The 12,600-nt window shown below is 36.8% G+C and overlaps 1 protein-coding gene across 4 annotated transcripts in view; it reads right to left on the bottom strand.

The window, feature by feature from the left end:
- Window positions 1–12,600, bottom strand: part of SEC24B (SEC24 homolog B, COPII coat complex component) — a 94,927-nt gene that overhangs the window by 990 nt on the left and 81,337 nt on the right. For all 4 annotated transcript variants that reach the window (XM_059067696.2, XM_059067693.2, XM_059067694.2 and 1 more), the window contains 5 exons: window positions 10,851–11,026; window positions 10,099–10,236; window positions 8,995–9,099; window positions 8,121–8,213; window positions 154–257 (listed from right to left, as the gene is read on the bottom strand). In XM_059067696.2, the coding sequence (XP_058923679.1) occupies window positions 154–257; window positions 8,121–8,213; window positions 8,995–9,099; window positions 10,099–10,236; window positions 10,851–11,026 (616 nt within the window). The remainder of the gene's footprint in view (window positions 1–153; window positions 258–8,120; window positions 8,214–8,994; window positions 9,100–10,098; window positions 10,237–10,850; window positions 11,027–12,600) is intronic.

The following is a 12,600-nucleotide window of genomic DNA, read 5'->3' as shown; positions in this document are numbered from 1 at the left end:
GGAAATGAATAGGGGATGTTAATCAAGTAACAGCATTCTACCACTAGAATGTATTTTGATATTATTATTTAAAATTTGCTTTTGAAGACAAACAATTTCACATAGATTGGACAGGATAAGACAATTTCATAATTAAGTTATAGAAGTACTTACTTTACCACGTGAAGAATTGGGTTTAACGGTCTGTTGTCTCTAAGCCAGGTTATAAAGGATCTAGCTCTTTCTGATGAAAGGGTGTCTAGCTCTGGAAGATGTGTCTGGTAAAAAATGTAATTAGGAGATTATTTCCTTTCTCATAGACTTAGGCAGTGTTAGGACTCAATCATGACTGCCACTATCACCAACCAACTGGCAGCACTCGATTCCCAGCCCAAACAGCAGCAACCAAACACATGAAATTTACACTGTTGATAAATCTATTTATATTTTTCTAAGTCATAACATATACTTAATGATAAGTATGTGACTGATATTTTACCTGAATATTATACTTTTTTCCAGACAAGTCAATAAAATGTACACAATGATTAGTATTTCATGTATATTGTGTCACACTTTGTACTTTGTATGTTTCTTCTAAAGGAAGTATTCAAGTGAAGGGGGCTATCACTAAGCTCCAATTTCACTTATAAACAACTATACATTATACCCTATTCTAATAACAGGCATTCTTAGGGAATTTTATGTTTTCTTTAGTCCTTAAAATTTAAGGGCAAGGAATTTTAAAGAATAGTGTGAATGTGTAAATATATTTAAACACTATATGCAAGACTATTTTAGAGACCTAAAAAGTCTATTCTTTGCACATTATTCTCTCTTCAGGTTGTATTCTTTTTAATAGATGCATAGATATTACTTATTTAATGCTACAAGTATATGTGTACATCCAAATACTTCCATCGATATACCTATAGGATATATTCTTAGGAGTAAATAATTTACTGTTTCATACACTGTGTGATTTTAATTTGAACAGATATTGTCAAATGACCCTCCAAAAGACTGTGTAAATGTAGAGTCCAATCAATAATATTTGACAGGCCTGTTGACCTATTCCCTCTGCATTATTGCCTGTTATCAAATTAAAAAAAATTTTACCAGCTGGCAAAAATCTGATAAATGAAAGAAATGCTATGCTGTTATTTCATGAATTAGATCCATTTCTGTATTCTGTTCTGTTCCACTGATGTGTTTATTGTGCCAGTATCACAGTGCATAAATACAGCTATAAAATAAAGTTTACTATTTTATTTAGCAGGACCTGTTTTTCACATGCTTTCCCCGTTGCTGATAGTATTCTCTCTCTTTCAAACTTTTCCTTATTATCCTCATTTGTTGAGTCTTAGAAATGAACTCTGGGATTAATGTGTCAAATTTTAAAAATAAGTCAAATAGTAAATGTGGTAAGAATCACATTGACTTTATATTCATTTAGGAGAAAGGATATATTTACAATAAGGTAGGCCTTTTCCATTAAGTATAGAGAACTGCTTTCAGAATCATATTTCTCTGGTATTAACACACATACAGTAAAGGCCTACTGAAAAAATTATGTTTCTTATCAGCAAAATAATTTCACTTAGAGAAGTTAAAGTTGTTGGAAAACAGTTTGAAAGTTGCTCAAAAAGTTAAACTTAGAGTTTACCATATGACCCGGCAAGTCCACTCCTAGTTACATACCCAGGAAAGCTTGAAAACAGATGTTCACAAAAACATTTCTACATGAACTGTTCATGGCAGCACTATTCACAACAGCCCCAGAGTAGAAATAACCCAAATGCCCACAAACAGATGACTGGATAAACAAAAATATTTATACAATGGACTGTTATTTAGTCATAAAAAAGAATGAACTACTGATACATACTACAACATGGATGAACCTTGAAAACACTGTGAGAAGTAAAAGAAGTCAAACACAAAAGGCTGCATATTGTGTGATTCCATATACTGTATACGAATTGTCCAGAACAGGCAAATCCGTAGAGATAGAAAGTAAATTAGTGGTTGCCAAGGGAAAATAGAAAGGAAGAACTGGGATTTGGAGCCAAGATGGCGGAGTAGAAGGACATGCTCTCATTCCCTCTGCGAGAACACCAAAATCACAACTAGCTGCTGCACAATCATCAACAGGAAGACACTGGAACTCACCAAAAAAGATACTCCACATCCAAAGACAAAGGAGAAGCCACAATGAGATGGTAGGAGGGGCACAATCACAATAAAATCAAAGCCCATAACTGCTGGGTGGGTGACTCACAGACTGGAGAACACTTATACCACAGAAGTCCACCCACTGGAGTGAAGGTTCTGAGCCCCATGTCAGACTTCCCAACCTGGGGGTCCAGCAACGGGAGGAGAAATTCCTAGAGAATCAGACTTTGAAGTCTAGTGGGATTTGACTACAGGACTTCAACAGGACTGGGGGAAACAGAGACTCCACTCTTGGAGGGCACACACAAAGTAGTGTGTGCATCAGGACCCAGGGGAAGGAGCAGTGACCCCATAGGAGACTGAACCAGACAGACATACCAGCTAGTGTTGGAGGGTCTCCTGCAGAGGCGGGGTGTGGCTGTGGCTCACTGTGGGGACAAGGACACTGGCAGCAGAAGTTCTGGGAAGTACTCCTTGGTGTGAGCCCTCCCAGAGTCTGCCATTAGCCCCATCAAAGAGCCCAGGTAGACTCCAGTGTTGGGGTGCCTCAGGCAAAACAACCAACAGGGAAGGAACCCAGCCCCACCCATCAGCAGTCAAGCGGATTAAAGTTTTACTGAGCTCTGCCCACCAGAGCAACACCCAGCTCTACCCACCACCAGTCACTCCCATCAGGAAACTTGCACAAGCCTCTTAGATAGCCTCATCCACCAGAGGGCAGACAGCAGAAACAAGAAGAACCACAATCCTGCAGCCTGTGGAACAAAAACCACATTCACAGAAAGACAGACAAAAAGGCAGAGGGCTATGTACCAGATGAAAGAACAAGATAAAACCCCAGATAAACAACTAAATGAAGTGGAGATAGGCAACTTTCCACAAAAAGAATTCAGAATAATGATAGTGAAGATGATCCAGGACCTCGGAAAAAGAATGGAGGCAAAGATCGAGAAGATGCAAGAAATGTTGCATCTAGAAGACCTAGAAGAATTAAAGAACAAACAGAGATGAACAATACAATAACTGAAAGGAAAAGTACACTAGAAGGAAGCAATAGCAGAATAACTGAGGCAGAAGAACGGATAAGTGACCTGGAAGACAGAATGGTGGAATTCACTGCTGCAGAACAGAATAAAGAAAAAAGAATGAAAAGAAATGAAGACAGCCTAAGAGACCTCTGGGATAACATTAAACGGAACAACGTTCGCATTATACGGGTCCCAAAAGGAGAAGAGAGAGAGAAAGGACCTGAGAAAATATCGGAAGAGATTATAGTCGAAAACTTCCCTAACATGGGAAAGGAAACAGCCACCCAAGTCCAGGAAGCGCAGAGAGTGCCATACAGGATAAACCCAAGGAGAAACACACTGAGACACACAGAAATCAAACTGGCAAAAATTAAAGACACAGAAAAATTACTGAAAGCAGCAAGGGAAAAATGACAAATAACATACAAGGGAAATCCCATAAGGTTAACAGCAGATTTCTCAGCAGAAACTCTACAAGCCAGAATGGAGTGGCCTGATATACTTAAAGTGATGCAAGGGAAGAACCTACAACCAAGATTACTCTACCCGGCAAGGATCTCATTCAGATTTGATGGAGAAATCAAAAGCTTTATAGACAAGTAAAAGTTAAGAGAATTCAGCACCACCAAACCAGCACTACAACAAATGCTAAAGGAACTTCTCTAAGTGGGAGACACAAGAGAAGAAAGGACCTACAAAAACAAACCAAAAACAATTAAGAAAATGGTCACAGGAACATACATATCAATAATTGCCTTAAAAGTGAATGGATTAAATGCTCCAACCAAAAGACACACGTTTGCTGAAAGGATACAAAACCAAGACCCATCTTTATGCTGTCTACAGGAGACACACTTCAGATCTAGGGACACATACAGACTGAAAGTGAGGGGATGGAAAAAGATTTTCCATGCAAATGGAAATAAAAAAGCTGGAGTAGCAATACTCATATCAGATAAAATGGACTTTAAAATAAAGAATGTTACAAGAGACAAGGAAGGACACTACATAATGATCAAGGGATCAATCCAAGAAGAAGGTATAACAATTGTAAATATATCTGCACCCAACATAGGAGCACCTCAATACATAAGGTAACTGCTAACAGCTATAAAAGAGGATATCGAAAGTACACAATAATAGTGGGGGACTTTAACACCTCACTTACACCAACAGACAGATCATCCGAAATGAAAATTAATAAGGAAACACAAGCTTTAAATGACACAATAGACCAGATAGATTTAATTGAGATTTATAGGACATTCCATCCAGAAACAGCAGATTACACTTTCTTCTCAAGTGTGCATGGAACATTCTCCAGGATAGATCACACCTTGGGTCACAAATCAAGCCTCAGTAAATTTAAGAAAATTGAAATCATATCAGGCATCTTTTCTGACCACAACACTACGAGATTAGAAATCAATTACAGGGAAAACAATGTAAAGACACAAACACATGGAGGCTAAACAATACGTTACTAAATAACCAAGAGATCACTGAATAAATCAAAGAGGAAATCAAAAAATACCTAGAGGCAAATGACAATGAAAACAGGACGATCCAAAACCTATGGGATGCAGCAAAAGCAGTAATAAGAGGGAAGTTTATAGCAATACAATCCTACCTCAAGAAACAACAAGCATCTCAAATAAACAACCTAACTTTAGACCTAAAGGAACTAGAGAAAGAAGAACAAACAAAACCCAAAGTTAGCAGAAGGAAAGAAATCATAAAGATCAGAGCAGAAATAAATGAAATAGAAACAAAGAAAACAACAGCAAAGATCAATAAAACTAAAAGCTGGTTCTTTGAGAAGATAAACAAAATTGATAAATCATTAGCCAGACTCATCAAGAAAAAGAGGGAGAGGACTCAAATCAATAAAATTAGAAATGAAAAAGGAGAAGTTACAACAGACACTGCAGAAATACAAAGCATCCTAAGAGACTACAACAAGCAACTCTATGCCAATAAAATGGACAATCTGGAAGAAATGGACAAATTCTTAAAAAGGTATAACCTTCCAAGACTGAACCAGGAAGAAATAGAAAATATGAACAGATCAATCACAAGTAATGAAATTGAAACTGTGATTAAGAATCTTCCAACAAACAGAAGTCCAGGAGCAGATGGCTTCACAGGTGAATTCTATCAAACATTTAGAGAAGAGCTAACACCCATCCTTCTCAAACTCTTCCAAAAGATTGCAGAGGAAGAAACACTCCCAAACTCATTCTATGAGGCCACCATCACCCTGATACCAAAAGCAGACAAAGATACTACAAAAAAAGAAAATTACAGACCAATATCACTGATGATTATAGATGCAAAAATCCTCAACAAAATACTAGCAAACAGAATCCAACAACACATTAAAAGGACCATATACCATGATCAAGTGGAATTTATTCCAGGGATGCAAGGATTCTTCAATATACATAAATCAATCAAGGTGATACACCATATTAACAAATTGAAGAATAAAAACCATATGATCATCTCAATAGATGCAGAAAAAGTTTTCGACAAAATTCAGCACCAATTTAAGATAAAAACTCTCTAGAAAGTGGGCAGAGAGGGAACCTACCTCAACATAATAAAGTTCATATATGACAAACCCACAGCAAACATCATTCTCAATGGTGAAAAACTGAAAGCATTTCCTCTAAGATCAGGAACAGGACAAGGATGTACACTCTCACCACTATTATTCAACATAGTTTTGGAAGTCCTAGCCACTGCGATCAGAGAAGAAAAAGAAATAAAAGGAACATAAATTGTAAAAGAAGAAGTAAAACTGTCACTATTTGCAGATGACATGATACTATACATAGAGAATCCTAAAGATGCCACCAGAAAACTACTAGAGCTAATCAATGAATGTGGTAAAGTTACAGGATACAAGATTAATGCACAGAAATCTCTTGCATTCCTATACACTACGATGAAAAACCTGAGATATTAAGGAAACACTCCCATTTACCACTGCAACAAAAAGAATTAAATACCTAGGAATAAACCTACCTATGGAGACAAAAGACCTGTATGGAAAAAACTATAAGACACTGATGAAAGAAATTAAACATGATACCAACAGATGGAGAGATATACCATGTTCTTGGATGGAAGAATCAATATTGTGAAAATGACTATACTACCCAAAGCAATCTACAGAATCTATGCAATCTCTATCAAATTACCAGTGGTACTTTCTACGGGAGTAGACAAAAAAATCTTAAAATTTGTATGGAGACACAAAAGACCCTGAAGAACCAAAGCAGTCTTGAGGGAAAAAAATGGAGCTGTAGGAATTAGACTCCCTGACTTCAGACTATACTACAAAGCTACAGTAATCAAGACAATATGGTACTGGCACAAAAACAGAAACATAGATCAGCAAGATAGAAAGCCCAGAGAGAAACCTATGCACCTATGGACAACTAATCTATGACAAAGGAGGCAAGGATATACAATGGAGAAAAGACAGTCTCTTCAATAATTGGTGCTGGGAAAACTGGACAGCTACATGTAAAAGAATGAAATTAGAACACTCCCTATCACCATACACAAAATTAAACTCAAAATGGATTAGATACCTAAATGTAAAACCAGACATTATAAAACTCTTAGAGGAAAACATAGGAAGAACATTCTTTGACATAAATCACAGCAAGATCTTTTTTGATCCACCTCCTAGAATAATGGAAATAAAAACAAACAAATGGCACCTAATGAAATTTAAAACCTTTTGCACAGCAAAGGAAACCATAAACAAGATGAAAAGACCACCCTCAGAATGGGCGAAAATATTTGCAAATGAATCAACAGACAAAGGATTAATCTCCAAGATATATAAACAGCTCATGCAGCTCAATACTAAAAAAACAAACAACCTAATCCAAAAATGGGCAGAAGATGTAAACAGACATTTCTCCAAAGAAGACATACAGATGGCCAGGAAGCACATGAAAAGCTGCTCAACCTCACTAATTATTAGAGAAATGCAAATCAAAACTACAATGATGTATCACCTCACACCAGTTAGAATGGGCCTCTTCAGAAAAATCTACAAAGAACAAATGCTGGAGAGGGTGTGGAGAAAAGGGAACCCTCTTGCACTGTTGGTGGGAATGTAAATTGATACAGCCACTATGGAGAACAGTATGGAGGTTCCTTAAAAAACTAAAAATAGAATTATCATATGATTCAGCGATCCCACTACTGGGCATATACCCAGAGAAAACCATAAATCAAAAAGACACATGCACCCCAATGTTCATTGCAGCACTATTGAGAATAGTCAGGGCATGGAAGCAACCTAAATGCCCACTGACAGACGAATGGATAAAGAAGATGTGGTACATATATACCATGGAATATTACTCAGCCATAAAAAGGAATGAAATTGGGTCATTTGCAGAGACATGATGGATCTAGAGACTGTCATACAGAGTGAAGTAAGTCAGAAAGAGAAAAACAAATATCGGATATTAACGCATACATGTGGAACCTAGAAAATTGGTACAGATGAGCCAGTTTGCAGGACAGAAGTTGAGACACAGATGTAGAGAACAAACGTACGGACACCAAGGGGGGAAAGCGGCGGGGTGGTGGTGGTGGTGGTATGAATTGGGCGATTGGGATTGACATGTATACACTGATGTGTATAAAATTGATGACTAATAAGAACCTGCTATATAAAAAAATAAATTAAATTAAATTTAAAAATTTTTAAAAAAAGAAAGGAAGAACTGAGGGATATAGGTTTCTTTTTGAGGTGAATGCTCTGAAATTAGATACTGGAAATGGTTGTAAACATTGTGAATATACTAAACACCAATGCACTGTACACTTTAAAATGGTTAAAATTGTGACTCATGGGAATTTTATCTCACAAAAAATATTTTAAACAAGTACACAAAATCCACTGACCATTTTCTGTGGTATTGATGCAAAATTCGGATACCCGAGCACATCCTCTATAAAGTTACTGTCACAGCTTTTTCCAATCCAAATGTAAAAAACCTAAAAATAACAAAATATTAAAACTCCCTAATCAGAAACCCAGTACAGCTACTTTTCTCAAAATTATCAAGCATAAAAGAGGCAAAGTAGAGTAACTCAAATCAAGTAGGAACAAACATGAAAGTAAAAAAGGAAATCTATAACTGGCACATTTGGAATTTACATTCAGGAATCTAGAGTGGTTCATATCTTCTCTGCTTAAATGTCAAGGCTTCTCATAAAACATATTTTACCGCTTTCCTTACCTTTTTCCCAACAGGAATGTAATGCTTCAACTAGGATAACTGACTTTCTCTATTTCCTACCCACTGGTTCCATCATTTCAATTACTGTCTCTGTACTTTAACTAATGCCTCCCATCCCTACCCCATTCCTGCCCCACACCATACTGTGGCTATCAGAATCCCTTTCCTGCTCACAAGGCATCATTTATGAAGCCATCTTGCCCATTCTGACACCCTTCACCACCACCCTGTCCAATGACCTCTCCTGAACTCCTAATTATTAATGGCATTTCAGATAATGGATCAAGTTGAACTAGATAAATTCTTGAGGTTCCTTTGAATTTTAAGATTCTTGATGGTAAAATCCTTGAAGACAGGAATTTATCTCTTAACTTCTCTTAAATAAATTGACCTCCTGTGCCAGTTACCAATTTACTGCGTTTGAGTTCCTAATCCACCTTTCATTGCCTGATCTGTGATAACAGAGCTGGACCCTGTAAGGCTTTCTCCTTTTGCTAGCTGGAAGTGTTAAGCTTTTGTCAGTAGTGGGTGCTTACAGAGCCACAGTCCATAAGGAAAGCACCGTCTCGTGTCAGTTTCTCTGCAGACAATTTTTGAAGAGGTGGCTGAGGTACCACCCTGTCATTAACGTGTATTGCACCCTGAAAAGAAAAAGATGGAATGTGAATGTACTTACGTTACTATTATCACAGGCTGGAAGCTAATGGCCACTAGCTCTTTATGAAATACTGAAAAATGATACTTGAGAATTTTGTAGGATGCAAAAAATTACAGTTGACGTTTGAACAACATGGGTTTGAACTACATGGGTCCACCTATATGCAGTTCTTTTAAATAAATAAATAAATACTACAGTACTACTTGATCTGCAGTTGGCTGAATATGGAACAGAGGACTGACTATAAAGTTACACATGGATTTTCAATTGCACAGGGATTGGTGCCCCTAACCCCCTCGTTGTTCAAGGGTCAACTATATTGATAATACATTAAGACCTTGGCTGTAGAATCAAAATGCTCAGATGTATTTAAATTAAAAGATGCTTGAATGTATTCAAATGTAAAAGATAATAACATGAATATGTAAAATGACCTGTCCATTTCCATCCCTTCTGGGATCAGGATATGTTAAAAGTATGACTACTAAATCTGCTGCAAAGGACTTTTTTACATTCCTCTAGTAACAAAATACAGAGACAATTCCAAATAGCACAGTTTTAACACAAGGAAGGAAAAAGACATTATATATTTGCATATTAAAAATACTGTTGGATACCAGATTTGGTTTACAATAATATAATCAAAGTTTCACTCTGATCACATCAGAAACAGTCAATAACTTCAAAATATAGATGGAACTGCCCACTCCATAGCATACCTTTGCAGTAAATGTAAGCAAACCCACAAGGTGAATTACTTCCCATATAAAACTATTTTTGAAAACTCTAACTATGACAGTATCTAATAGTCCTATTGTCCAATCATATCCATAGTTAGTGTCCTTATTTAATGTATTATTACCACAGGGGAAAAACAGATGGAAGAAATTGTTAATAATACGTTACTACCTTAGCTGTAGAATCAAGACACCCAAATAAATTTAAATTAAAAAATTGCAAACACACTGAAAAAAAGTCATACCTCATCTGTCAGTCTGTCTATCCTGTATAGGTTGGGATGAATCATTTTCATTAGATGAACAAGTGGCTGACACTTTATCTGACACATGGCATATACACGATCATCCAGGCGTGTGCTTGTACCAGTTCTAAATGCTTTCTACATGGAAAAATGATACACATTTTTCAATAAAACATAAATATAGTGGACAAATATTAAAACAAATATATACCATCAGTCATGGAAAAAGCACAGCCTTCAAACCAGACAGGCCTGAATTCAATTTTCAGCCTGACATTCAATAGGTAGGTATGTGAGCAAGTAACTTAGCTTCTCAAAGCTATACTGTCATCATAAGAAAAACAGGGAAAATAATACTCACCTCTCTAGGCTGCTGTAAGGATTAAGTAAGATGATGTAAAAATAACACCTGTTGTGGTGCCTAAGACTTGGGAAGATGTTCAATGAACGGTAGATCCTTTCCTTAAAGTCTCTTTCCAAGAGCACACACTAAGAGTGCATTATACGCACACCATTATTCAAGCTGCTCCCACATGTTAGAGTGAGAGCATATGGTTGTATGAGACTCATCATGTATTTGTATACCGTCATTTTCCACTCCCCTTTTCCTGTTCAAAACTCTTCCAATGCTAAGCTGCATAATTGTCTAGTCAAATATTTAAAACCCTCAGAAAAACCTAGGTTTCATTTTTCACCTATGTATCAAGAATTTCAAAAGACTTTATTAAATCTAACAGTATATAGAGAACTACCTGTTTGAGAAGGGCCAAAACATAGAGAGGAAACAATTTGAGGGAGCTGGGTGCTATCAACCCAGAGTGCTGTAAATTTGAGACAGTTGAGCCATATGCAGATAATGAATCCACCACAGCGTTCACCAAGGCATCTCTTGCATCTGATAGACTTGATGAAATTGATCGATCCACAGCTATAAGGCGACCAAAATGAAAAAGAATTTAATCATTAGATGCTAATGAATACTATAAGAGATAAAATTTACATGCAATATTTAAGAAACCAACAAAAATTCCATTTTTAGGTTAGAAAAATACATTTCATTTGCTCCCTCAATTTAAAAGCATCTGGGCACTTCCCTAGCAGTCCAGTGGTTAAGACTTCTACTGCAGGGAGTGTGGGTTCAACCTCTGGCTGGGGAGCTAAGATCATGTATGCTGTGTGGTGCAGCCATTAAAAAAAAAAAAATCTGCTCATTAGACAATTTTGGAACTAAATCTGACAATCAGAACAAATCTAGATTGTTTTGGACCTTTTTTTTTTCTTTTTACATTTATTTATTTATTTTTGGCTGTGTTGGGTCTTCGTTTCTGTGTGAGGGCTTTCTCTAGTTGCGGCGAGCAGGGTCCACTCTTCATCGTGGTGTGCGGGTCTCTCACTGTCACGGCCTCTCCCATTGTGGAGCACAGGCTCCAGACCCGCAGGCTCAGTAGTTGTGGCTCATGGGCTTAGTTGCTCCGCGGCATGTGGGATCTTCTCAGACCAGGGCTCGAACCTGTGTCCCCTGCATTGGCAGGCAGATTCTTAACCACTGCACCACCAGGGAAGCCCGTTTTGGACCTTTTTGTTTTAATCTTTTTAAGTTTAAAAACACTTAATTGTTATTGATATTAGAGAAGATATACCATCCATCTGCTTCTGAGAAAGCTCTGGGTATCTTTTCATTACTCAAACAGAGGCCACGTGTATAAAGTACCATTCTTTTCTGCATAAACAATGCAAGTTCTGCAATCTGAATTATCCCTTATGATCCTCTAATATCTTCTCTGTCAAAGCATTCCTTGGTTAACAAAAAAAGAGGGCAAACTAAACACAGGTTCCCTAAATATAGACAATGAAGAGCCAGATACCATTGTAGAACTTATTTTCCTCCAGGTACATATTTTAGTAAAACAGAGATACAAATGCCCAAATATTAAAAATAAAACAATTATTGAAAAAGTTACAGTATAATTAATTTGAAGTATAAGATAAAAAAATGATAATTAAAATATTGGGATCCTTAGTAAATGTTATTAAACTTTTTCCCAAAATGAGTAATAATGGTTATCTTTCTCCAGGACTACATGGAAAATAACAAGGTTCATTTTACATCTACATTCATCTAAAAGGTAAATTCATTAAAAACAAAACACTGTTATACTAATTCTCCAAAGGAGTTTTTTAAACTTACATATAGTAAAATTTACTTTTCAGAATGTCATATATGTATGTCAAATGCATAGCCATGTAATCACTGCCACAGTCAAGATCCACCATTCTAAAAGTATCCCCCGTGGCTGCCCCTTTGTAGCGAAATCCACCCCCCTCCACCAATCCTGATAATCACTATCTATTCTTCATTCTTATAATTCTCACTTTTCCAGAATGTCATATAAATGGAATCATATGTATGTAGTCTTTTGAGTCTAGCTTCTTTCACTTAGCATAACGCCTTTGAGAGTCACGCCCATTCACATATCAACAGTTCACTCCTTTTTATTGCCG

This window comes from Kogia breviceps, chromosome 6 (genome assembly GCF_026419965.1).
Source record: "Kogia breviceps isolate mKogBre1 chromosome 6, mKogBre1 haplotype 1, whole genome shotgun sequence".
Classification (NCBI taxonomy): Eukaryota; Metazoa; Chordata; class Mammalia; order Artiodactyla; family Physeteridae; genus Kogia; species Kogia breviceps.
This window is presented reverse-complemented; position numbering and strand designations above follow the sequence as displayed.